At 42.7% G+C, this 26,887-nt stretch overlaps 1 protein-coding gene across 6 annotated transcripts in view; it reads right to left on the bottom strand.

Annotated features, from left to right (window-relative positions):
- The window catches only part of BICD1 (BICD cargo adaptor 1), a 167,398-nt gene extending 140,776 nt beyond the window's left edge, over nt 1-26,622 (bottom strand). For all 6 annotated transcript variants that reach the window (XM_033057361.1, XM_033057363.1, XM_033057362.2 and 3 more), the window contains exon 1: nt 26,358-26,622. In XM_033057361.1, the coding sequence (XP_032913252.1) occupies nt 26,358-26,570 (213 nt within the window). In that variant the 5' untranslated portion in view covers nt 26,571-26,622. The remainder of the gene's footprint in view (nt 1-26,357) is intronic.
- Nucleotides 26,623-26,887: the final 265 nt, after the last annotated feature.

Genomic DNA, 26,887 nt, shown 5'->3' with positions numbered 1-26,887 from the left:
AACTACCAGTACTCATAGGGGTAAATAATCAGGAGTTGATAAACTCCATAGAATTATTTCTGCTTCTACCCACTTCTGTAATTCAGGCAAGGGAGCAATTGCTCCTGTGCAAACAGTCACTTAGAAAAGATCCTCCCAAAAGGCTCTTGGCACTTTCCAATTAATTTTTACATCCCAAGCCCCTTACAGGGAAATTCCCCTGGAATCTGAGCCAAATTATTCCTATCATTCCTTTCCAGGTGTGCAGTCCCTTGACAGAAAGCACAACAGAGTTATGCTTTCATTATATCCAAATGGGAATTCCACAAAGACTGAGCTCCTTGTCCCCTTCTCCAAGTACACTTACACCTTGACTGATGACAGTCACATCAGCCTTTTTCCCTAGAAAACTGTCTTCTAGACTTAGAGAAGATTCTTCCTCTCTTTCTTCCTCCTGCATCAAATTGCACAGTACATTTTTTTATTTGTAAGTTTTCTAAGTATCAAAGTAGATAGCACAAACTTACACATCCCCTCTCCAGACAAATTTTTGTGAAATAGGACAGATGCCTGGATGAAATTCCTGTGATAGCTACTTTCTGATGACCTGCAAGGGCAGGTGATTCTCCACAACCCTCCATTCACTTCTTGGGAGAAAATATGACTAGGGAAAATTATGCTGGTAAGGGGTAAGGAGTGACATTGCAACTAAAGTACCTGTTTGAAAAAAGTTCTTGAACAGAATTCCAACCCTAACACCTGTGTGCTTGCCTGCAAAAACACATTTATGCTGTTGCTAGTCAAATGTATACTTGAATTTGTTTCCACATGAAAATACATTTATCTCTTCAAGTGAGACTCCTCTCAGCTTCCAGTTTATCCAACATGCATATTCATAGTCCTTCTTGCATAGTAAAAATTTTTGGAAACTGTTTAGAATGGCCACTCCTTGTGTCCGCCTTGTTAGAGTATGTGTGTTTTTTGGTTTGTGGTTTTAATTTTCTTTATTATTTTTTAATTAGGGTGGTGGTCCTGGTCTTTTGCAAGCCAGTGAGTGTTGATAATTGTTGTGTCACCTGCAGGGCCCCCATCACACGTTCAAGGGTTGTTATCTCAACTAGGTGGGTAGTTCAAGTACACTATCTCCAAAAAACTTACATCTTATTTTTGCTATTAGCAGAAAAAACCCCTGTATTTATACAGAAAAGCTATTTTAGCATTATACATATAGCATTTATCCTAATAGTTGTGAAAAGCCAATAATATGTCATTCACTTATAACATTAGGAAGAAATTCCTCACTGTGAGGGTGGTGAGGGCCTGGCACAGGCTGCCCAGAGAAGCTGTGAATGCCCCATTCCTGGAAGCATACAAGGTCAGGTTGTAAAGGGCTTTAAACAACCTGATCCAGTGGGAACCTGAACTGGTGATCTTGTAAGTCCCAACCCAAAACATTCAATGATTCCAAAGACATGAGTGATCTCCTAGCACTGTTCCTGCACAGGGCTTAGATCACTGAGGCGCTATTCACACTCTGGTAGCACCCTGACAATCACCTGAGTTACCATAACCACTAATTTGAAGCACCCAAGCTGGCTGGGGGTAAAATTAGAGGAAACTGAAAAGCTATACTGCGCTGAATGAGTTCAGTGCAAATACAATGCAAGTCATGCTCCTGTGGATTTCAGAAGAACAGATAATGGCTGCTTAAGAAAGCGTGATTCAATTACCATGATTTTTAACTTGGCAGGTTTGATTTGAAACAGATACAGCGCCAATGAAAATTCCTTTTGGAGCTCAAGAGCGCTGAGACATCCGCTATTCACAAAGTTGCTCATTAAAGAGCTGCCAGAACTTCTTTCAACCCACAGCCCATCTCTTCTCCTCCTCAGTAAAAGGTGAGTCCCACCTAAAAAACCCCACAAAAACAATACAAAACAACAAACAAACAAAAAAGAGAAAACAAAAGAGGCTAGCACTGGTATTTTGCTTAATTTTGAAGTACAGGATTCCAGATCTTTCAGACCACCTGAAACCATGTGGCATTGGCTCATTTGACATTTTCTCTCCCTGCTAAATAAACTTAACTGCTCAGAAAGCTCAGACTTGTTCTGATTCAAGCTTCAGCATTCCCAAAATGAATTCCTCTGTCCAAACAGCCCCAGATAATGTTCATTATTTTAGATGGACATTCGAACACATTATATGAACATACAGGTTTAAATACACACCACCACCCCCATATTTAAAGGGGATTTGGTTAAGAAGTACATTAGTACCCAAAAAGCTGTTTGCCCTCATAGCTTAGTTAATTAACTTAGTGTGATACACTGTCAGTGATATAATGTTGTAGATAAATACATAACTGTTTGGGAGGAGGTTATAGGGTTGCTTTTTGCTTTATTCGTAAATTTATTGTGTACCTTCACAAAATAAGCTCTGCAACCTTGGAATTCTCTACAGAATACAACCTTCTTACAATACTATAAAAAAATCTAAAAATCATTATCTGCAGCCATAGAATGAGGAAGAAAGAAAGCATGAATCAGTATTCTTTCATGCTGTTCTTCGAGAGATTTTATTATGAGATTCATACCATTATATCTCAAAGATGAAAGGCAGTTACTTTCTTCATAATTCTTTATTTTGAAGAATAATATAAAAATCTTGGAAATTAGCTATCCAAAAAAATCTTCATTTTTTATCAATTTTACAGTACTATCCAGGACAAATTGCATAACTGCAGGCAGATGACACAGAAGAGATGAAACACAGGGTCAAACATGCTTTTTCATTAAACTTTCACCACCATTTCCTATTGGAGGCTAGAGGCTGCAGAGACTGTTTCTAATTAACAAAGCAGAAGTCTGGTGGTATTCAATATTTTTATGAATAATGTCAGCAGCTACAAAAGCTCTACAGAGAAATGAGACACAGCAGAGGATGAGCAAGTCAGCACAAGTCTCTATATGATACTTTGTCAGAAAAGAGCAAACATAATCCTTGGATGTATAGAAAGGAATTAGAAACTAGTAATGCAATTTTTCTCCCCAAGTAAGGCATTAGCTGCACAGATGTAGGATTAACCAAGAGTTCCAATAACTCACTTTAAAAAGACACCAAAAACCAGGAGATGATGCAGAGAATTACAATTCTGTTTCAAGGTTATATGAAAACTCAGCACTGAGAGTCAGGGGCTCACTGTTTCAGAGATGAAAGTCGATAGCTGGGTGACATGACTACAATATCTAATAGAAAGAAAAAGGAAAGAAAACCACCTCTAGGAGAAATTTAAATGTCCTTGAGGCTTTTTATTCAAGCAAAGAAAAGCATATAAAAAGGACATTTTCAGCTATAGTTTAAATTTAAAACCAAACACATTGAAATCTGAGGTTTGATACACCATTTTTAATTGGAGGGAGTTATCAACTAAAATTAATTGCCAAGGAAACAGTCAAGTCTGCCTTTTAATTTCTTCATATGCAGCCTGGATGCCCTTTCACAAGATGCCCACAAGACAAATGCAAACCTTCATGCTCAGCACAGAGCTAAAGGAGAGTTAAACTCCAGCTCTTACTCCCCAGCTCAGACAAGCCCTAAGCACTTTACTCTTGCACTCCATGGATTTGGTTATCCAGCCAAGAGCAAATCTGAATGGTGCAGCTGTGAGCACTTCAGATGGGATTTAACTTCCCCAGCATGAAGTCATCTAAAAGTTTGCTGCCCACCCTAAACAAGCCAGGAGCTCCTCACAGCAGAAGCACTTCCAGAAGTGACCTCTTACAGTCCAACTACCTCTCCCTCCCTCCACCTCCACTAGCCAAGTGAGCAACCCCAAAGGCTACTCACTTAACATTTGAGTGGAAGAAGTTGAGCAAGAGGAATAGAAGCTTTCATGACAGGGTGAAACACTATTAAAGACAAAAGCATGAATGGGTTACTCATTTCAGTAAGAGCTCGTGAAGACAAACAAAAACTTAAATACCCATTTACATGTGTAAAAATAGCTAGTGAAGAAACATTTCCTCCTCTAAAACAATCCTATTAATTTATTTGCCACTAAAATAGTCTCTGAATACCAGCCAAGGAAATATTTTGGAAAATCTAAACAGCCATTCATGATGCAGTTTTCCAGAGATTTACTCCAGGCACTTGAGAGAGAAAATCCTTGTAACTGGAAAAAGAGGATAAAGCCACTAAACAAGAAATTAGAGACACCAAAATGGCACAGGAGGAAGAAAGGACAGATAACATACATGAATCAGCAATCATTTGTGATTTAAAACCACACATAAAGTACATTTTATATGGTCCTTAGAGATAATTTCAAAGGACAGAGACAGGGTATTACAAGTTTGGAAAAGAGCATGCTAGAGGTCCCTCTTCAGTCGGAGAAAGTTAAACAAAACAAGGCTCGGAACATGAAATTTACAGTTATCCATTAACCCCAGGTCTGGTAACAGTCCCCTGGTTTTGAGAGTACATTTCTGCATCCGTGCAGGGAAGGCTCTTCAATTCCAGTCCCTGAGCTTTGGGACATAGCTACAATTAAGGAAGGGGGGGGGGGGGGGGGGGGGAAGAGGGGGGAAAAAAATAAATCAGACAATCTCACACCCACAAAAAAACACACATTTCTTAGAGCCCTTGAAAACACATTTGTAGCTTGAAAAGAATGAAAAGACAATAAGCTGACACCAAGCACACAAACTCTCCTATCATCTTTTGAAAGGCAGCAAAAGATTCAGACAATGCAGTAAACAACACTGGAATACTGTCAAGCCATAGATTAGAAAAATTGCCTGCTAGCTAGTGTCTAGAAAATTTCTGCTACAACGGAAATGAAACCAGTATGAATTAACATTTAATTCATAGTTCCAGTATTAAACACCTCCATAGTGCCCTCTGACATTTAAACCTAAACAACAATTTGGAATAACAACTACATTTTAGGTTTCTATTAGCAGTTTGATCCATCCAGGCAAGTAGTAAGGACAAGACTAGAATTTCAAGCTTCCCTTTAGACTCTTCTAAAAAACAGATCTAATTAATGGAAAACAAAACAATAACCTGTCAGCATAATTTCTACTAGGAGTGCCATGTCTTATCAAGATTTTTTTAACAAAAAATATGTGTTAATGTGACTGCAGAAAATAATTCTTTTCAGCACAATTTCCAATTAATCAGAGCCACTAGCACAGAGATTGGCTGCTGGGCAATAGCCCTAAATATTTGTAAGTATTCAATGTTGTTTTGTTTCATAGAAATCATCATAAACTTAACAGTCTATGCTATCTTTAAGGCAAATCTTACATATTTAATACTAATATGTATGCAGAAACAAACAATATAAAAGGCTGAGGCCTAAAAATCGGGCTACTTCATGTCTGTAACAAATTTTGCACCCTAAACTATGGTTAAAATCTCTTTGAAAACCATCCATGATGAACTGAGAGCTGCATCCAGCAACTTTTTCAGGCAAAGGGAGGCACCCAACACAAAACCCTTAATGCTGAACTCAAGTCCTTCAACCACCCCATCCTGCACCATATAGAGAATACAGAAGCCTCATTTATCAAATTAAGACAGGAGAATGCAGGAGGGAAAGGAAACACCATCAAAATATTTAGTTGGATGCACTCACTCTTGTAGAGCAGGTTACAAATGTTCACATTCATGCATTGCCTGACACAGAAACATCACTAAATTGTTACTTAACAAGCAGGAAAGCCAATCTCTATTTCAGTTCTATCACATATCTAACCCTTGGTCAGCCCTGGGGATCAACTCAGAGTGCAACCAAAATAAAAGCATAGTTTTGTGTTGAAAGTACCAGGCCTTCTCTTCCACTACTGTCTTTCTTTCCTTCAGAAAATAAGATGAAACTTTTGACATTTTAGGATTCTATGCTTAGAATTTTATGGGAGGGCCAACAAGAAAAAAAATAAGATTCCTCTAAATACCATTCCCAACAGATAAGAGAGTCACAGAGTTCACCCCTTCCCACACAGCCTTAGAAAAAAAGGATTCCAGAAGCTCAGTTACCACCCCCAAGTCACAGTTCCACTGCTGAGCTACACAGAAGAAATAGAATTATTCAAGACCTTACTTACCCAACCAGGACTGTGAATATTCTGCTGTCTTTCAGGAGGTGCCAGCACATTGTACACAGCCAAGACAGACACACAGCACAGCAAAGAGAAAGGCTATGCATGACTAGACAACTCCCACAGAAACACCACAAAGCCAGGTAAATAAACACCAATAAAAACACAACACTTCTCCCAAGGTAAGAGACTCCTCAGCTATCCCAACACAGCTAAACCCCACTGCTCTGGCACTCACTCAACCAGCAAAGGACCAACCTCTCTCCTTGAGTGCTCCCCCTCCTTCTCTGATGGGGAAAGAATCCTTTACAGAACAGGCACAGCTACCCAAAACACCCTCCTCAAGAGCCCAGCACTAAAAAGCTGGCAGCCCTAAGCAAAATTCACAGCCCCTTCATTAGTGTGAGCCCATCTTCACCTGCAGTAAGAGACAGAGCCCAGGAGTGCTGCTCCCTGCCATGGCAGCATCACTTCAGCACCGGAGGTGGAAGCCAAGCAAGGAGCAGGGCAGGCAGCTGGGGAGATGGTCTAGTTCAATTCTTTACTGTAAACACGGCAGGGTTGTTTATTTATTTGTTTCAACCTCCCTGAAGCATCAAAAACCTTCAGAATAAGCATAGCAGCCCCTGAGCCAAGGCTTAATCACAGCTCCTGTGCTGTCAGCTGGCCCAGCCTTCAGGGACAGACAGCTGAAGCAGACAGACTGCCTGAAGCTTTCAAACCCAGCTGCTCTGTACTTTGCACGGCACTGAAAACATACAGATCAAAGCAGTAGTTACCAACTCTGGTGTGAAAACTAAGGCAGGGAAATAGTTCCTTGAGTGTTACTCAGGATCAGTCTGCAGCTTTTTAATCAGAATCCCCAGGACTTCTCTGCCCCTTGAGACCTACCTCCTTTCCCTTCTCTTTTAGAGCCTATTTTATTTTGCAGCTAATCCTGTTGCTAAGCCATGAAAAAAAAATCTCCTACATAGCTCATTTCCACACAATATCACTCAAAATTTGAAAATTTTTAGTTAATGACGAGAATTTCCTTTTCACATGATTTTTCCAGAATTGCATTAAAGGACAATCAGCAGTGGGCAATGTGGAAGACCTCCATAGGTAAGGGTAAGTAAGTAAAGGCAGTAATCCCTTACTTTGGTAAAACAACAGCAGGAGTAATGTGTATGACTGAAGGCTTAATTATTCCTGTGTTCTCGTGGTGGGACTTCAGGGAGAGTGAGACTACCTGGACTCCTTGAATTACTGTAAATTCATTCCTGTAAATGCCAAATGTGCAGAAAAACTGGGTCAACCTGGTCTTCTTCAAACATTCCAAACCAGCCTCTCATCCTGAGCAAAAACTGCTGTCAAAATTCAACATCTCTTTAGTTGTTTCTGCATGCAGAAGATGGACCCAGCCCTAACAGCACAAATGGCTTCACCTCCATAAGGCACCCAGCAATGCAGCAGAAGCCACCAGCAGATTTCATGTACCCTTGTACACAAATTCTCCCCTTTCATGGCATGTTTGGCACTAAAACTGTCACCTAACTCAGTACTGGATCCCTGTGAATTCAAAATGAGCTCCTTGGTGCCTGAGTATAGCTCCAATCAAAGATGTTATCACTTGGGACTTGTGGGAACATCTGTGCAATTCATAAATTATGAACTAGACTTCTTTAAGCCATGGTAATTATTACAGGTATGCAGCACTATGCAGAAATGCAATGTTTACAGGGCAATGCTCACTAAAATGTCAATATTATAAAGCCTGCAACTGATTAGATTATTCTGGATATATCATATGTCATATAATAATAATCTGATATATTAGATTATTCAGCAGATATGAAACAAACTAGCTTTTTTGATGCTGACAGAGGCAGCACAATTTACCAGCTGTAAATTACAGCTATTTTTCTGCTGCTTTCTTGTCCTCTGTTGCATCCATTTTGGATCCATCCAGGATTGCCTGCACATCTTCTGAAGACAATCCTAGAAAATAGTCTTGCAATGCAATTCATTCACAACTCTCTAAAAGTATTTAAAGACAGGAGAAATATTTTGGAAATGTGTTACATTATTATGGCTGAAACAAATAAATAAAAACTGTTGCAGAAGATAGAAATAATATTTTAATTTGAAATTAATATCTACTGTAACCTTTTCCCCAACCCCCCAGTTTTTCAGACTGCTTTGTACTGCTATTACAAAGAAGGTAGAAACCCAGCGACTCTGAATGACATAGGCAAGTACACAAAATTGATATGGCCTGGGAAATAAAAAAGGCTTCCATTGGAATTGAAAGGCAATAACACAATTTATTTTACATTGCTTTAAGCCTAAATTAGAAACTGTTTCATTTCAGTCAGTTACAGATGCAAGCCAAAGTTATTGTGACCACAAATACAACAGTGTTTGCTGCAAACTAAGATTCTTACATTTGTTTGAGATGCCATCAGCAGTTCCTGCTGACATTTATATACTTCCATAAATCAGTGTGGATAGAGACAGAGAGGATAGGGGAGTTGCTGTTATTTACTGTTGTTTGTTGAGGGAAGGAGAACCAACATGGTCCATTTTCTCTCTGGGTAGATGTGGCTCACAACCCTACCAGAACAGCCCAAATTACAGCCACGACAGATCCAGCCCTGTGTAGCTCAGGGGGAAGGAGGATGCACATTTTAGGGACCCTGTTGGTCCAGGAGTATCTATCTGCCCTCTTGATGCTATTTGCTCCTGTAGGATAAAAGGCCTGCATATGTCCAAGTTTCATATTTACATTACACATATTACTGCACAATGAGGAATAATAACACACCCGACACCCTCCATCAAAGATAAACCTTCAGCAATGAGTTCATAAAACCAAAAATGATTAATCTACTGCATTCATCTAACACCAGTATCCCAGTTCCAGCTAGTTAGGAGATCTTCCACAGGTGTTAAAAGCTAATTCTGCTGGGGACAATCCAGTGTGCAGCCTTGTCTGGTAAGATGCTCCTTTTATAAAATCTGACCTCTTGTTCTACATTCCTTTATTTCACCCTTTCGGCTGTGATGAGGGAATTCAAACAGAGAAGCTAAGATCCTCCATGGATTTCACATGTAAACAGTGAGTTTTGAAGCCACTTTTGAGAACTCCTTTACTTAGACTCAGACTCACACCACAGCTGAAGAGGAAAGGACTTCTGGAGGTCCTCTGCATTCCAGCATGGAAGGTGAGCCAAGTTCAGAAACACAAATTTAGGCCTAACTATCCAGGGCAAACAAGGAGCAACACTTACCCTGTTTCCTACAGAGTAACTTGAAACATCTTGATGGCAAATCATGACCAAATTTGACTGAAGGATGTAGATTACAAAGCTGATTAATCTCTGCTACCAACTCTGTAAAAACATGCAGCTAGCGGTAGCTAGCTTGACATTAAATTAAAAAAAAAAAGCGAGAATATTAATTTTCCTTTTCAAAAAGTAATATGCAATAATTTCATTAAAACAGAGGGGTTTACATCTCATAATGACAACAAGAAAATCAAGCTACAAACCACACTGCTGGGACACCAGGTCGTTTTTGACTCAGAAGGCAGAGCACTGTGCACTGAGTCACCAGTGCTTCCAGTCTGCTGCCAAGTATGCCCATCAAAACACTTTATAGTTCTGGGAATGCCATAATGAAGTCACTGTCAGAGTTGTGTGACTTGACACTATGAGGAACCAAGTTCTTTGCCAGCATAATTCTGTTGATTTCAGGAGAGGTGCTGCAGAAGAGAATTCAGATCATAATTCACAGTGCTGTCATGGAGTCCAATATTTTTATTGAATAAAAAAAAACCTGAAAAAATATTCACTGTTAATGGCTCTGCATACCTTGTGAGAACAGATAAAAATCACATTCTGTATTAGCAATTAGCTTTTGGCTGCAGGCCATGACATGATCTTTATAAAAATAAACTGACCACCAGAAGAGATTTTGGGCATGAATATGTTAAAACACAAAACTCTAGTGCAATTACTATGGTTACCAGAGTAGAAATAGAACATTAAATTTAAAAAAGAAAACTCAGGGACCAATATCTACCTCATTAGGTACAACCTACCAAGGATACTTGCATTCTTGCATTGCTTAGTTGGAGACCACTGGCACTGTGAGATTCTCAGTCAGTCGTCTTCACCACCATGGCACCAGCTGTCAACTCCCTGAAAATGTCAGGTTTGTGCTCACTGAAGGAAGAAGGTTCTTTTTAGTAACAGTAAAAAATCTGGAGGAATAACATACCCTTGGATGCCTAAATTTAAACTTCAGAGTCATTGCCATCTTTTTTGGCAGCGGTCTGGCAAAGGATAAAGAGAAAGTTGTGACAGAAGTCTCTGAAGGCCTCTACCATTCAGCTTCCTTGACATCTAGAAAAGAAGATGGGCAGGAGGAGCCTTCAGACCTCGATGAGGCATATGGACAGGAGGATCCATATCACACTGCTCCTTGCACTGTGTTCCCACCACTCAGAAGCTCATCTCCATGGCCAGATGCCAGCCCTGCTGCCAAGGGGATGAGGAACAGTTGCTGAAGGACTGTGATGTGACAAAACAACCAAATGTTTTGTCCCACCTTTCAGCCCCAGATGACACATGGATGAAAGCAGGGTTCAGATCCATCACATCTGGAAACAACAGCCTACCTCTTGCAGCTGCAGCAGCTGGATCACCCTGATCCAGCACAGAAGAGCTGATTCTGTGTGTGCCATACATTAATTGGGCAAAGAGCAACCAGGAGATCAGTAGTTTGCTTTGCTTCTTTTCACCTTATTAAAAATCTGGACTGTTGAAACCCACTTTTAGTGAGAAGAGTCTTTAATCAAACAGGGGTCCATTGCATAAGAGCTTGATGTTACAACAAAAGATGCACAAACCAGTGAACCATCCAACAATTTAGTTTTGTGATTTTCCACCACTGCCTACACAAACAGAGCTAAAGGTTTGTGACAGCTGCTTGTGTTTTGATTATCTCTTTCAGGATCTCAAAGTTCAAAACCACATTCTAGAGAAGCAACTGGCAGAAGGAAATTATTTCTAACAGCCTATCCACAGAAGAGGCCCCATTTTATTATTAATTACTCATATTGCCATAGAACCTAATTGTCCCAGCCAAGAATAGAGACTCACTGTGTTCATGCAGTGCAAACAGGAGGGCAAGGGCAGGCCTTGCCCCAAGGACCTCACCCTCTACAAACTCCTGGCCCAAGCTCCATGCTAACCACTGCCAGCTCTGCAAGAAGCCTCATCTAGTGCTCAACATACCCCATGAGATTTCAGCCGGCCTGAGTTCCCAAAGAACTGCAGAAGTCACACCTCACAGATTTAAATGAAGATTTCCCACTGTAAAGGTCATCCCACATGCTGGATCTCACTGCAGTAAAGCCTGTCACTTAACTCTTCCGCATGCAGCAGTAGGAACAAGGGGTCCTTTGGGGCTGAGGCTACCACAGACAGCAGGCAAGGAGAGGTGAGATGCAGTTCTTTGCAGGGAGAGGTGGCTGGAATTTGGTTTCTCCCACCAGCAACGAACAACTAGGTGTATGAAAATATCAAAGGAAAAATTAAGCGTTTCAACCAGCTGCAGGGATTAGTAAATGCTGATGTGAAAACTTCAGTCCCAGCAGAGAAGAGTTGTGGTTCAGGAAGAGCGAAGTGGGAAGGAGTAGGAAGATTGTAACAAATTTCCAAAGGGGGAAGGAGCAAAGCAGAAAGGGCAGCTTTGGGTAAGAGATGGGGATGTATTCCAGGATCCCAAGTACAATAATTTCACGACTATAAGCCGCACTTCTGGGTGCCAGCAACATTTCATTCTTTGTCCATACATAAGCCGCACCTCATTATAAGCCGCACATTACAATACAGAGCGTGGTAAAAGGTATCTATTCTATCACCATCTGTTGAGGGTGGGGGGCAGTGATCCTTATCTCAACGGCAGATATTCTACTAATGGGCCATCCATTGAAACCAGGCAGGGCATTGTTCTTTATCTTTTCACAACCCATCCTTCCTCCAGCCAGTCATTTTCTGCTAATGGCCATTGAGTCCCACTGTGGGACTGATAAAATTACTGCATCCCATTGGAAGTTGCTCCAGCCAGGGGGAAGAGCCCAACATTTCTTAACAAAATAAAACAGAGGTTTTGAGACACTAAGGGAGCCCCTTTCTCCACTGGACTCCAGAGGAAAACCAGATTTCTCCACATCACCACTGGACCTCGGGAGGGAAACTGCACCTTGTACAGGAGCACTGCTCCAACTGAATCACATCTGTCACTGCAGGAGGATGCAACCACCATTTAATGGGACTGCTACCAACACCCTGCCTGACAGGGTGTCAGGTTGTACTCTGACTTTGTCAGGGTTTGGAGTTTGTTTCTTTGTAGTACTGTATTTCTCTTTTAATTTCCCTAGAAAAGAACTGTTATTCCTAAGTCCCATAATTTTGCCTGAAAGCCCCTTGATTTCAAAATTATGATAATTTGGAGGGAGGGGGTTTACATTCTCCATTTCAAAGAGAAGTTCCTGCCTTTCTCAGCAGACACCTGTCCTCCAAACTAAAACAGCAACTTTTCGTTCTTTGTCCGTATATAAGCCGCACCTGATTATAAGCCGCACTTTGGGTTCGGACCAAAATTTTAGTCAAAATGGTGCGGCTTATAATCGTGAAATTACACGTGCTCTGGATCAGCAGGGTGTGTGGAGGGGGACCACAAAGGGACGGTACAGCCCACAGGGGACAGGGCGCTCTGATGAGGTTCTGATGATCTCTAAGGATGAGGGTTTTCGCCACTGAAACACTGCCAGATAATGAACTGAGAAACCAAAGAGTTTCATCTGAGTTTTTCATCTTTTATCCTTTCATTTTGATTGTGATAAAGTAGCAAAACTACCACACCACCATTCCTAAATGGCCTTACTGGTCACCCTGGCACCAGTGGGATACACTGCCAGTGCACACCCTGGTCAGTGAGCACAGGGCAGTTGATTGCTTTGGTTTTCTGGTTGACCAGCTTTTTTAGATGGAAGGATTTGGAAGATAAAGGATTGGACTAAATCTGAGAAAAATCTGTGTTTTCCTTGTAATTTAGTCACAGATTTCCTCTGAAATTATGGCTGAACAACTTATCCCACCACAGCTTCTGGACCTCTATTACTTATCTGTAAATTCCCCTTATTATTCCTTAATACAAAATCCCTGACAAAGTCCTATTTCCACAGTAAAATCTCTAATCTTCTATTTATACTCCTGCAACTCATTGTGCCAGGCATCGCAGAATCCCCAGGTGTTACTGTCATGCAATAAATAACAATTTATCCCACCCTGCTGGGACTCAGTGTGCCAAACTGCAGCTCACAGAATGAGCAGCATTCTGAATTTTCAGGCTGTTTCCGCTTTCCCAGTGCTGTCACAGGATAACAAAGAACTAGACCTGCTTACTAACAAAACTACCTCTGAATAACTACAACTGGCTTCAGGTGATGTTTTCACTACTCTGTGTGCAAGTGGCACCTTTCAGACACACACGAGTAGTGGTTAATTATTCCAGCAGATTTTATTTCACCAGAGCCTCTTTCCACTAAAGACCCCAAGCAATGTCAGTGCCCCTGGAGGGCTGGATGTGATACTCATCCCTCTGGCAGCAGCCAAGGTCATGCTGACTCATTCCCTCTGGCTTTTCCCTGCATCCATCCAGTGCCAGTGCTCTGGTAAGTGCTTGACTATTCATTACACTGTCACTCTCAAAGCTGCAATTCCTTTCTCCAAGACAGCACAAACCATTGGACTGCAGGCTCCTAAAAGAGTTGCTTATCAGATTTTGTATGCCTTTACAAGGGGTGGATTACTTTCTGCTACAAAAATAACTGATGGCAGGAGAAGAATCTCTGCTACAGGGTTTTGGGGCAGAATTCAAGCTCCCCTTTCCCAAACCCTTCTTCAGACTGGAATATTTAACAAGCACATCCTTGAGTAATGACAGCAAAACCAGCTCTCAGTACCCAGCCCAGCATGAGCTCAGGGTGCCTAACTCAAGCTCTCACTGGTTAACGAACCAGGGGCCACATTTCAAGAAACATCTTGCAACTGAGAGACCTTTATAGAATAAAAAGTGAGCACAGCATGGTTTCCACCTACAACTGTTCCTGTGATACCCAGGGAGAGGGTTATTTATACACCAACAAGGCTCATTTTAGGTTTAAGTGTCTTCCCATCAGTCTAATCTGCTACAAAAGCAAATTCAACAACCATTAAAAGGTTGAATCTGAATGTCTCTAACATCAGCCCAGGGAACAGTGAGTAAAGTACTTTTGAAACACAAGTGCTAAAACTGTAACCAAGGTATCACTGCATTTTCTTGAATAAATACCTCTCCACAAGCAAGTAGACAGAAAATACTTTAAATTACAAATCATGATGCAGTCTTAAATAACTAAAGCAAAAATATTTAAAGCCAGGAGCCTATGTGTGTATCACAACAATCTCTTGGGTATGTGATCTGTAATTTCAAAATATGTGGGTAAAAAGAAATCACATAGGTTTCAATGAAGAGTTGCTCAGCCTGCTTAATAAAGCAAACTCTATGTTTTCTAATACAAATGAAATACAGACTTTGGGGACAAATTTCCAAATCTGATCTAAATTTGATAATTCAGTTCTGTTAACATGGATTTTATTTTGCATATAGAAAGTATCTAAGAATCTACAGCATCACTGTAACATTAAATTCAGCACATTTGGAAAAAATGTTATCCCTCAACTGTGTTGTTCCAGATTTGCTACTATTTTTACACAGTTGAGCTTAAGGCATCTCAAGTGAAAGTTTTGTTATTATCAGATGGCAACCATCAGCCCTTATCTGGCAGAGAAATGAAAAGCTTTCCTAATGCCCAAGAAATGGAATTACCTAATGCCCAAAGTAATGTACTCCTAACAAAGCCACGAGATTCCATCTCCCTTATTGGTATACACAGACAATTATATTCCATCTAAATTCTGTTTCTCTTCTCTAATGTTGTATATCATACTTTATTTCACAGAGGAGTCCTTGGTACCTTATCCTTACAATTTACTTTAAAATTTGTCACCAAGGACCCAGATTTATGACCGAGATTTTATGGATTAGCAATTGATCTAGTGTACATTTTTAGCTTACTGCAGATGGAAGATCCATGTCAGCTGAAAACTCTTTCCTTCAGATTTCTGCTGTGTTCTGTGTTTGGTTGTGAGGGTTTTTTCACCTTGCTCCTACACATTTTGGCTGGTCAAGTGCATGCATATGAGCAGTCACAGAAGCTCAGCAAAATTATGACTACAGATCAAACTGCAAGAACAAAAGCACATGCTTGAGACACAATAATTATAATTATGCCAGTTCTTCCTACTTTGGTGGGAAAAAAAATCTGAATTCTCAGTTTGTAACACATTTTACCACTTACATCTTGATGACAGTGTTGTTTGCCAGCAGGTGGTAGGCAGAGATTTAACAATAAATCATTGCCCCTTTTTATCTTTGACTTACCCATGGAGGCAGGACTTGAGCTTTGATCTTTGAGTCATACCTGCTGTAGATGACACTAAGGCACAACCCTGAACAGAGGCATATTGTTAGAGATAGCATTCTTCACATGGGATGCTTAAATCCAACCTTTCTTAACTGTTTGCAGGTGGGAATTACAAGCACTTATCAAAGAATGAAAGAAAGGACAATGCAAATGTTCCCTTCAACTAAACTCAGGTGAGCCCAGCATGTTTGCCATTGCCATGCAGTCACCTGGAATTATCCAGAGCTGTGCAAACTTTTCATGCTTTGTAAAAGCTCTATTAGGTATTTAGGGTATGGGCAAAACTCTTCCTACTCACCTAAAAAAAAAAAGCCCCACAAGCTTGTCTGCATTAATACTATTATAGGAACTACAAGTTACTGAGAGTACATATTTAATAAAAAGAATCACAGATTCAAGTTGGACAATACAGTTGTTAAGTATCTTGGCTTAGCCATCAAATTGAGAACCAGAGGCAATGACTGCACAGACACTTCAACCCAATTCTGGCTCCAGACCAAAGGCTTTTGTTCTCTTAACACTCAAATGCCAAAAGGTTGAGAGTTCTACCTTTCTGGGCAGGGCCAGGATTCAGTGCAGTTTGACATCCTGCACCTTGCCTTGTGGGTGTGAGTAGACAATGCTCCAGTCCTGAGAAGACAAAATCATACTGTGTTCATGTTTGGCCAACAGCCAAGCTTTTATAAATTAATTATTTCACCACGCCACCTGTTCCCTATGCCGACCTAAATTCCAATCTTTATCCTTAAAAGCTTGCTTTTGTCTTTCTAGCTGAGCTTTATAACATCTGGGAGCTGGGTTTCTCCCTCTAAGCATCCAAAACAGAAGTTAAAACTGCAGCTGTTAGCAACTTGCAGCTTCCCTCCTTGGGAATTAGTTATTAGCCAGTGATGACAAACAGCACTTTGCAGTTCATTCTCAGTACACTGGCATTTAAATCCATCCAGAGTGACTAAGGCATCCAAGGAAAGCCTGTTTGGTGCTTTCAGACTTCCCAGAGTACAAATCAAATGCACGCACTGCCCCTGCTACCTGTGTGTCACCTGTGAGGTACGAGAGACCGCAGAACTGAAAACAAACACACACAGACCAAAAACACCCAAACCACTAGGAAGTGAAGATGAAGTTTTTATAATTTAACTGGAGTGTCCCCAGAGGTGATTGATGGAGTGAAAGGTGACTAACTCTGCTAACTGAGGATGCCTTTCATGCTTCTTGGCTCAGCAGCATTGTCTCTACCACTGCCAGAGAACTACTCGCTGTGTAGATGGGCTGAAGACCATGCAGAGGTAACTTAGATGTGGTTCAGGGGTGCAAGGGTGGTGACAGACAAGGTGACAGGCAGCACCATGTGGATAATGGGCCCCATTCCCAGTGCCCATCAAAAGGTCTGAGTGCATTAGTTAATCTCACTGGGCATCATTTGTCTCGTCTGGGCTTAAACAAATAATTCCAGAAATCATATTATATGGTTTTTTTTTTTTAAAAAGGGGGGTTGAGTTTCCTAAAGCCTTATGGAAAGGTGTCTTCTTCCCATGCATCCACACAGCCAATCTGATTTTAAAGCTGCCCTAAAGTGGTATGTCCAAGGATGATTTTAATGGTGAGGCTGGTACAAAGCTGAGGGGACAAATCCTTGGTTGTTTCATTTTCAATCCATGCTAAAACAGCATTTTGAAGTATTTCTAGGAACCCCTCATATTCTTACAGTAACTAAGCATAATATGGAAGGCCCAGAAAATGGCAGATTTCTCATATTCACATGACAAAAAGGCTCTTTAATACAAAAAATTCAGTTCCAAATCTTAGAGAGCAGCAAATGAACACTAAGATACAGGGCAAAGACTGGGGGAAAAAAAAAAAAAAGTAAAAGTATATATAAACCATCATGAACAGGAGACAAACACTGTACAAGAATGAGAATGAGGCTGCAGACAGAGAGGGAGGAACCCCAAGAGAGATGAAGAAAATGGAATTGGACGCATTTCAGTCTTAGTGAAAGCCTTTTGATGTCTCATAGGTCTGTCCCAAAACCATAGATTTAGGACAGTGGTCTGCTCCTTCTTTTAACTACCAAGTTAATTAAATTTTGATACTGAAAGAAGTTTAGAAACATAAATATTATAATCTCAAAATCATTTTTAATACTACCTTCTGTGGAGAAGTAGAGACCCCAATAAAACACTGATCTGCAACCTAGCTTAATTTCTACCTGCTTACTTCAGCTTTAGACATCTGCCCTTGTTCAGACACATTTTTCACCTTCTGACTAGTTGCAGCTACTTCCATCTGTAGCTGGTCTGTACTCACAGACTGCATTCACAGTACAGTACAAAAAAAAATTGCTGGTTTCCCCTCATAATTATCTGCTGTGAGTGATGCAAGTGATAAAGAGACAAAGGGCATATTCATGTCTCTACACACTATATCAATAACCCTAAATTAGGAAAATACTCTCTCTCCTCCCACATAAAAATGAGTGTTTTTGATTTCTCAAGGAAATGAGGAAAAAAGAGGGTTATTGAAGTCATCGAACAAATGTAAGACAGTTCAGCAGAAATAAATGTATGCTTTTCAGTCTCTGCCATTATAATTTAAATCATTCCTCCCCCCAAAAAAAAAGTACAGTAGATAATTGCACTGAATTACATATTACCCCCTCAGGTATCAGACAAAGAGGGAAGGGAAATCTATAACAGAGGCAAAGCCCCACAATGTAGCAGAGACATGAGGGAAGAGGATTCAGATTTTACTCTCATTGTCCATATGGAGAAAACACTCACGCAAAAACATGAGAGGATGAGATACTGAAGGAAAAACACATTCAATCTCAAGAAGAAAGCTCTTCTCCTAGAAGCCCTCAATACAGCCAGAAAAACACAATCTTGCATGTATTTTCCTCCAACTGCCAATTACATAAGGTATGTAAAAGTTGCCCAGGTGCAACTCTTCGCTCTATCTGACTTTGGGAAAGCTCCTCATTTTACCATGATGAATGCTCACAAATTACTGTTTTATGCCAAATCCTTTTTTCTCCACCATTGTTCTGCCCCTCTTGCACTTTCAATAAAGCCAGGTGTTCACCCTGAATGCTGGTGTGCACGCAGACTGCACAAACACACTCTGAGAAAGAAAATTCACTAGGCAACACCAAAGGAAAAGTATTTCACCTAAAGGATGGTGAAAAGATGGTAGCAAATTATTTCTTTTCTAATCCACTATAAAAAGGCCTAATTCCAAACAGATGTGGACCTTCAGATTAAAATCTCTCCCGTGACCCCCAATTTTACATTCATAAACCTTACACAGGAAGTAGTGAATAATAATAATAATGTCTGACTCACCCATTAACACCTCAGTCATTCTAACTTTGGTACTAATCCAGTATTTCCTAGAAAATCTATGGAAAATCTACTTTTCCATTACATAAAATCCAGTTGTAACTTCTATTTATCTCTGAGGAATTCAACGCAGATGACTGATTCAATCAGAATCATTCAGGTTAGAAAGAGATTTATTTGGTGAAAGTGTAAAATGAAGAAAATAATTTAACTATTGGGAGAAAACAAACTGAAGCCTGTTTAGATTTATTTTGTGAATATGTGAGCCCCAGTGTTGAAGGCTGACCATCCCTCCTAAAGGGCTGGCTATTATAGGAAGACTAATATTGCATGTTCATCTATACTGACTGCTAAGGATACAACACAATTACTGAGAGCAACTGGGAATACAGGTCCTTGGGAAAAAACCCAAAAGGCTCATCTACATTTTTCTTTGCATGCTGCCAAAGCTCCAACAAGACTCCTAATTCCCCCTAACATGATTCCAGCTGCTTATGTTTTCTATAGGCTAATGTACAGGATTCATTTCCTCTTGGAGGAAGCAATCCTGATGTAATTTGATGAGCATCTCTCTTGATATCAGTACTTGCTTTAGCAGCTCATCCTATCCCCCTCTTCCCTCTGCATTGATTCCTCTCCTCGTGCTGACTTTTAGGCAAAGGTGAAACAGTTCACTGGGAGGTATTGTGAATCAGATGATGAAACCAATTGTGTTACAGGCAGCAACAACCCCTCCTCGGTTATTTTTAACTGAGGTTAGTTTCCTACCCTGCTGTGACAGTATGAACAGTTGCACAGCTGAGAGCTAGAACAGGGTCAGGAATGGCAAAGGAGATTTAGGATTGTCTTGCTGAGAAATGAGCACATCAAACACTCCCTTTAGTAACTCCAGGTCACTGCAGACTTAATAACAAGAAACAGAAAATGAAATTCAAGCACGAAGTGAGGCTGTGGGCCCCCTGACAGTCACTGTTTCCAGGCAGGACATTACTGTGTATAGGGTAACTCACAGCAACCCACCACTCAAATTTAACTATGCACAGTGGGCACTTTGCACTGCTCAAGGCCCTTTGCTGTCTACCCCCTTTCTCCCCTAGTGCAACCTCCTCTCACAGCAGGACCAGCTCTGCACTCAGACCAGGTTCCTGAGGGCTGCATCCAGTTGGGGCTTGCAAAGTTCCATGGAAAGGGACTGCATGACCCCTCTGGGCAACCTTTGGGATTACCCATGCTCATGGGGAAACAGATCTACCTTAATTTCAGTCTGAACCTCTGTAGTTTCAATTTATGTCACTTATCTCTCTTATCTTCCCACCCTTCACAGAATCACAGAATGGCTGCAGCCAGAAGAGACTGCTGGAGGTCAGCTGGTCCAACCTCCCTTCCTCTAGGGAAGGAGATTCCGCAACCATTCTGGGCAACATCTCCCAATCCTCAGTAAAGAAGTTCTCCCTCATGTTAAGGTGGAACTTGTGTGCAACAATTTCTTCCCAAAGCTTCTAGTCCTATTGCTCAGCACCACCAGGAAGAGCCTGGTCCATCCTCTAGACACGCTCCCTTCAGAGACTATTGGCATTGATAAGGTCCCCTCTCATTGTATCTTCTCAAGGCTGAACAGACCCAGTTCCCTCAGCCTGTCCTTGTAAGAGAGATGTTCCAGTCCCATCATCATCTTTGCCACCCTCTGCTGGACCTGCTCCAGGAGCTCCATGTCTTTCTTGTCCTAGGAGCCCAGAACCAGACACAGCATCCCAGATGTGCCTCACCAGGGCTGAGTAGAAGGGCAGGATCCCCTCTCTTGACCTGCTGGCAGTGCTCTTCCAAATTCACCCCAGAACACCACTGTCCATCTTTGCCACAAGGACACTTTTCTGGCTCATGGGCAGTTTGTTGTCCAGCAGGACCCCCAGGTCCTTCTCTACAGAGCTGCTTCCCAGCAGGTCAGCACCCAGCCAGATGCACAGGGTAATCCCTCCCCAGGTACATGGTCCTTCACTGCCTTTTCTGAATTTCAGAAGGTTCTTCTGTGCCCATCTTTCCCATCTCTGTCGAGGTCCTTCTGAAGGACTCACAGCCCTCTGGGGTAACAGCCACTCCTCCCAGCTTTGTGCCAGCAGTGAATTTGCTGAGGAGGCATCCAAGCCACTGATGAATAAGTTAAAACAATACTGGACCCAGTACTATCCCTTGGGGGACACCACTAGTGACAGGTAGAGGGCACTTCTCAATACATTTTGTGTGTCTGGACAGGCTGATACTGGGTCCCTCACAGCTCCTTCTTTTCCAGGTTGAACAAGTGCAGCCCCCTCAGCCTCTCCTCACATAGCAAGTGCTTCAGCCCTTGACCATCTTGGTGGCCCTTTGCTGAATGCAGTCCAGTTTATCCATGCCTTTCTCATATTAAGGGAGCCCAAACTGGATGCTGTTTTCCAGATGTGGTTTAACAACTGCCAGTTTGAAAGCGATAATCACTTCTCTCAATTTACCAGCTCTGCTTCTGCTACTAAAGGTCCAGGAATTAGAATTAGAATGGAATGTTAGAATTCTGGTTGGGACACACCTCTGTCCAACATTTAGCTTGCTGTCCTCGAGACTCCCAAATCCTTTGCCACAGACCTGACCCCCAGTCAGTCAATCATTCCCCAGCCTGTAATAAGTCAATGTCCTCATCTCTGAGCTGGGTGCTGGGCAGCACTGCCCTCCTGAGTGACACAACATGAGCAAGCCTCAAGTACAAAGTGGTGAGATCAGGATGAGATGCCGAAAATGATTCGCCTCATCCACACAAGCCCACAGATGCTGTCACTGGAAGGAGGTGTAAAGATATACTGAGATGGCATCAGTTCACAGCTCCCAGGCTCCCTATTTGGAACACATTCAGCTCTGGGGAGAATTTAGAACATCTTAGTGGGATTTATGAGCCGCTTCACACTTTCCTAAGCATCCTGTGATTAGAGAGGTGTGTATAAGAATCCAGATTAAAGAGGGTTGTATTTGGGATACTTTTTTGGAGGAGTCCCCCCTCCTCCAGTCTTTTTGCATCCAGAGAAGCCCCACCAAATGTACACTTCAAAGATGGAAGAGGCAGAAGAGATTCAAGCAGCAGGAGGGCGAGAGATTTTGGAGAACAGTGGGAGAGCTGAAGGGGCAGCATCACTTCAGAAGAGAGGAGAGATGGAGATTGAGTCACCTGTGCTGAAACAGTGCAAGAAAGAGTAGAACAGAAAAAAGCTGCCAGAGAGACATTTCAGCTCTACTCCTCAAAAAACACTTTCAGACAGAGACCAAGAATCACTTCTGGAAGCCCTATTAGTAAACCGAGTAAGCGCTCCATAATCATTGATATAACATTTCATGTGAGGTAAAGGAAACAAACACCTGCCAAGGACAGGGCTACTCACCACTAGCCTGGTTTCCAATCATTTATCATGGACAACTTGCTTTTAATAAAGCAAGCACCAAACTTCCTGGAAATCAGATGGCCAGTGCCATATGCAACACAGCAGAAGAGTTTGTCTCCACAGAATGAAATGCATAAAAGCCAAGGAGCCAAGTGAGATACTGCCTAAATTAGTCAGCCAGAGAGGGAGTCAAAGAAAGGAACAGCTGCCATGTTCATGATTTGATTCCCAAAGAGAAATCTCTGCTAGGAAGTCCCAGGCCTAACTCTTGCAGAGTAGGACAGCAAAGCCTTCCATCCCCATTTAGTCATGAACAGATGTGTTCCCACTTCAAAAACTTTATGGACCACCAGTGCCCAGTAGCTGATCAGAGAATCACGGAATGGCTGAGGTTGGAAGAGACCCCCCATGCTAAAGCAGGAACAGCTACAGCAAAGAGGCAAGAAGATCAATGTGAAACCATTTTACACTTCCATTAAAAGAAATAGAACTAACAACACACACTATTCTTACAGCAAATGCAATGTGAACATGTAAGACCAGATATAACAAAACCACTGGAAGATGTTTTGCATAAAATATGACGGTAAATAAACTCCCAACTAAGCAAGACAATGAAAACAAGCTACCTTCAACCCATGGCTAATAGCAACAAGTTTTACTCTCTGAATTTTTATGGACTGCAGATTAAAAGGCACATCAGCAAAACAATCTGAACAGGGGCCCTAAAACTATAATGGTTCACCAAAGATCCAAAATTCTGCTAGACTGAGATGTGATTGACTGGAGAAACATCATTTTCATACAGAAAAAAAAAAGCAAACAAAACCAAAAAACAACCCAAACCCTATGAAAATTAATAAAGTTTTAAATAATAATAGTGTTTTTGCAACATAAATTTATCTCATAGCCCAAAACATCAAAATCTTGGGCTAAAGCAGAGACGTCTGAACACAGCAGAAGAAACATCAGAGGTTACTGAAACAATTCATATTGCAGGGCGGGTAGCATATATCCTGTACACAAGTATTAATATTTAATGCAATACATTGTAATCTGCTTTTACTTCAATATCCAATAATGGCCTTAGTTTCCCGTTTCACTCTCCAATGATGGAAATTATTGTATAGCTGAGGTATTGCCATTTATATGGAAAAGGATTGCTGAAGTCCACTGGAGTTTTGAACTGCCAAGGAGGATGGGGGAAGATTTTAGATCCCAGTCTGCCAAACCATGGCTGAGCACTTAAAGACAGGCAGCTCTTCAGCTGAGTAATAAATACAATGAGGCCCTAACAACAGAATACAAGAAATCAATACTAAAACTGTTAAAAAATTAAGACTTGCCTCAAAAAAAGTCAACCCCAGTACATGAATCTGTTCAGAGAAGGTCTGCAGGAGAGATAATTGTTCTAACATAATCCTGGCCACCCTCTTTCACCTACTATTCCTTGGGAATGGACAAATTACTTATCCTAGCACAAACCTGAGGCCTAATTTCTATGCCCCAATATGGCCTTAAAGAGGATGCAAATGCAGTGAAGTAAGAGCAAAGCAGATTCCTGTTAGTCAGTCAGTCTATCAAGCCTGGCATTTGATATCCTACCATTGGGCAGCAAGTATTTGCAAAGGCCTGCTGGAGTAAGGACACCAAAAACCCTCCTCCATGCATTCTGGATGGTGCTTTACTGAAACAAAAATGTGTCTTTGGACTTCTCTGCCCCCTAAAAAGCTTTCAAAAAGTACCTTACAGTCCCACATCTACACTGCACAGGACAATTTGCCTGAGCTACCTAAATTCTGCCTCACTGTGGTTGTCAGAGGCACTATTTGCCTGTGTCTTTCTGCTGCAGGTCTGACTTGTGTTGAGGGAATTGTCATAATGGAGGTGCTAATACAGAAGTAGAAAACAGATTACAGCAACAGGAAGGGCTAAGAGAAAATTCTCCTGTGCCGGGTGCGTGTGCGGTAAGAATCAGTGTGGTTTCTGCTATAAAGGTTAAAAGCAAGAAAAAAAATGCTTGCAGCCTAGGTGGGGGATGGAAATGCTCTACCTGCTGCTAGGGAGACCTCGGGCACTTAGAGCCCTGGGTCTGGATTGGAAACTAGAGAAGCTCCACTTTTGCCTGGCTTCAGGCAAGCTACAGGATTTCTCCTGCTCTTCCCTCTGTAAATATCCCTCAGTATCCATGCTGTGGGTGGCACAGCATGAAGGCATGGCCCCACAGGAGATATTCTGGGCTGCAGAGCATACAGTCCCACTGACTTCAACAGGAGGTAAACAGGAAGAGAGTTTGTGTCCATCTTTAATTCCAATTAATTGTGTTGACTAATCCCTCTAGTTTCATAATTTCAACTCAATTCCTTGCACTATCTCTTCAATCTGCGGCTATGTGTCATCCTGGCTTCTCATCAGTCCAATTTTGCACATGATTGTGGTGGGATAACAGCGAGCTGCAGCTTTGCTTATCTCTTTCTTCATCCTCTTCTTTTTTCCCTAGAAACTGCATTGCACTTTCCCCTTTTAATTCTGTTCCTCTGGTACTGTCAGGTCATTTCAAACATCACTGCCTTCATGCCAGTGACAAGTTATGTATCTCTATCCCTCACTCTGTGGTTATTGGTTTCAAAAGTCCTGAGCCTACTCCACAGGCTCAGGGGGCCAGGAAGGCAGAGATCAAGTTTAAGGAGATCAATACGTTTTTCTGAAAAACAGCTTTATTCTTCATATTGAAAATATAATGTTCTCAACTCTTCTGGACACTGAACCAAGTCTGTAGCATAATTCATTTACCTGCAAGTAAAATGAAACCTTTATTTTATTAAAAATGCTTCTAAAGGGGCATCCGTTAGTATTCTTAAGAATCTAAACATAAATAATCTAAGTTTTTAAGTGGATTTCCTCCATATGGAATATGTTCATGATTTCTAATAGAAACGTCATTAATTCTAACAGAATTCCTGCACATTCTACATAGCAGGGGATTTTTTGTTTTGTTCTGGGTTTTTTTGTAGAACAAAACGATACATTCTAAATCTGGGAGAGTATCTGTTTGATACTTTGTCTTCTGTACACAAAACCTAGTCAGTTAGATTCTGAGATGGTATACAAACAGCGTGAAGTGCACAGCTGTGAGTGCTGCATACGTGTGCACACACAGCCCTTCCACAGCTCCCACATACGTGCACTGTTACCAGTCCCAAGGCACTTCCCTTAAGGATGAACATGGGGAGGGTGATGATTTTTCGGAGTCATGTTTACCAGAGCTGAAAGGCAAGGCGTAACACCCACCTACTTCATACTTCGAGTGTTACAAAAACACATTTGAAAGATAACCCCAAATCACTCCTCCAGTGAAATATTTCACCCTTTCAGCATGACGCAGAAGTTTAATTTCCACTGATGGGTGACCTCGAGAGTGTTGCATACCCCTCCTCCCAATGGCAGTGGTTCCCCTCACCGGCAGAATAAAGCGGGTCTATAAATAACTTCAAAAGGAATTGTCTCTCTCCTCACGCACTGCAGACAGCTGTTTACAGAGATCCCAACTCCTCATGCACAGCGTTGGCCCAGCTCTCATCCTGTTTCCTTTGCTCTTCCCAGAAGAGCCTTGGGCGATGCGGTGCAGGCAGGACCGGGGGACCCTCCACTGCCGCAACCGCCCGTTCCCACAAGTTGAGGCTGCCGCCGGCAGGAGCCGGAGCGCGGCCCCGCGGAAATTCCTCAGGGCAGGGGGGATGCGATCTAGTGTAATCCGCCCTTAAGCTCCACGGTCCGGGCTGATCCTCGGCCCCGGGGAACCCTCCCCGGAGCCCGCAGCCGCTGCGGGGCCCGCACGGCGCGTCCCCGCTCGCCACCTGCGGGGGCTGCGCGGGTCGGGCGGGGACACGCGCGGGGCGCCCCGCACTGCCCGACCCCCGCCGCCGGCCGGACAAAGCCCGGGCTGGCTCACCTCCTTCAGCTGCTCCAGCTCCTGCTTCAGGCCGTCATACTCCGCCTCCAGCTCATCGTACTGCTGCTTGAGGGTGAGCTTCTCCTCCAGCACCACCAGCCCATACTCCGCCGCCTGGATCTTCTCGTGGGTCGTCTCGGAGAGCTCCCGGGTCAGCCGCTCGATCTCGCTCTTGTAGTGGTCTGCGCCCTGCAGCACCTCCTCCGCAGCCATAGCCCCGCCGGCACTGCCTCGCCGCCGAGCAGGCGGCCAGGGGGCGGGCGCGGCCGAGGGGTGGCACCGGCACCGGCCCGGCCCGGGCGGCGCCGAGCGCGGCGATGGGGATGCGGTCGGGGCCGCCTGCGGCAGCCGCCGCCGAGCGCGGTCCGCCCCGCCGCAGCCGCGGCCCCCTCCTCCCCCGCCGGCCGCCCGCAAGCGGCGAGGCCGCGCTCGCCTCCCCCGGCCCTGCGGCGGCCCCGGCGGCGAGGGCGCCTGGGCTGGCGAGCGGGCGGCCGAGCCCCGCTGCCCGGGGCGGCGGCGGCGCGCTGGAG

Source organism: Catharus ustulatus, chromosome 4 (genome assembly GCF_009819885.2).
Source record: "Catharus ustulatus isolate bCatUst1 chromosome 4, bCatUst1.pri.v2, whole genome shotgun sequence".
Classification (NCBI taxonomy): Eukaryota; Metazoa; Chordata; class Aves; order Passeriformes; family Turdidae; genus Catharus; species Catharus ustulatus.
Note: the sequence above shows the minus strand (reverse complement) of the source record. Positions and strands in the feature narration are given on the sequence as shown.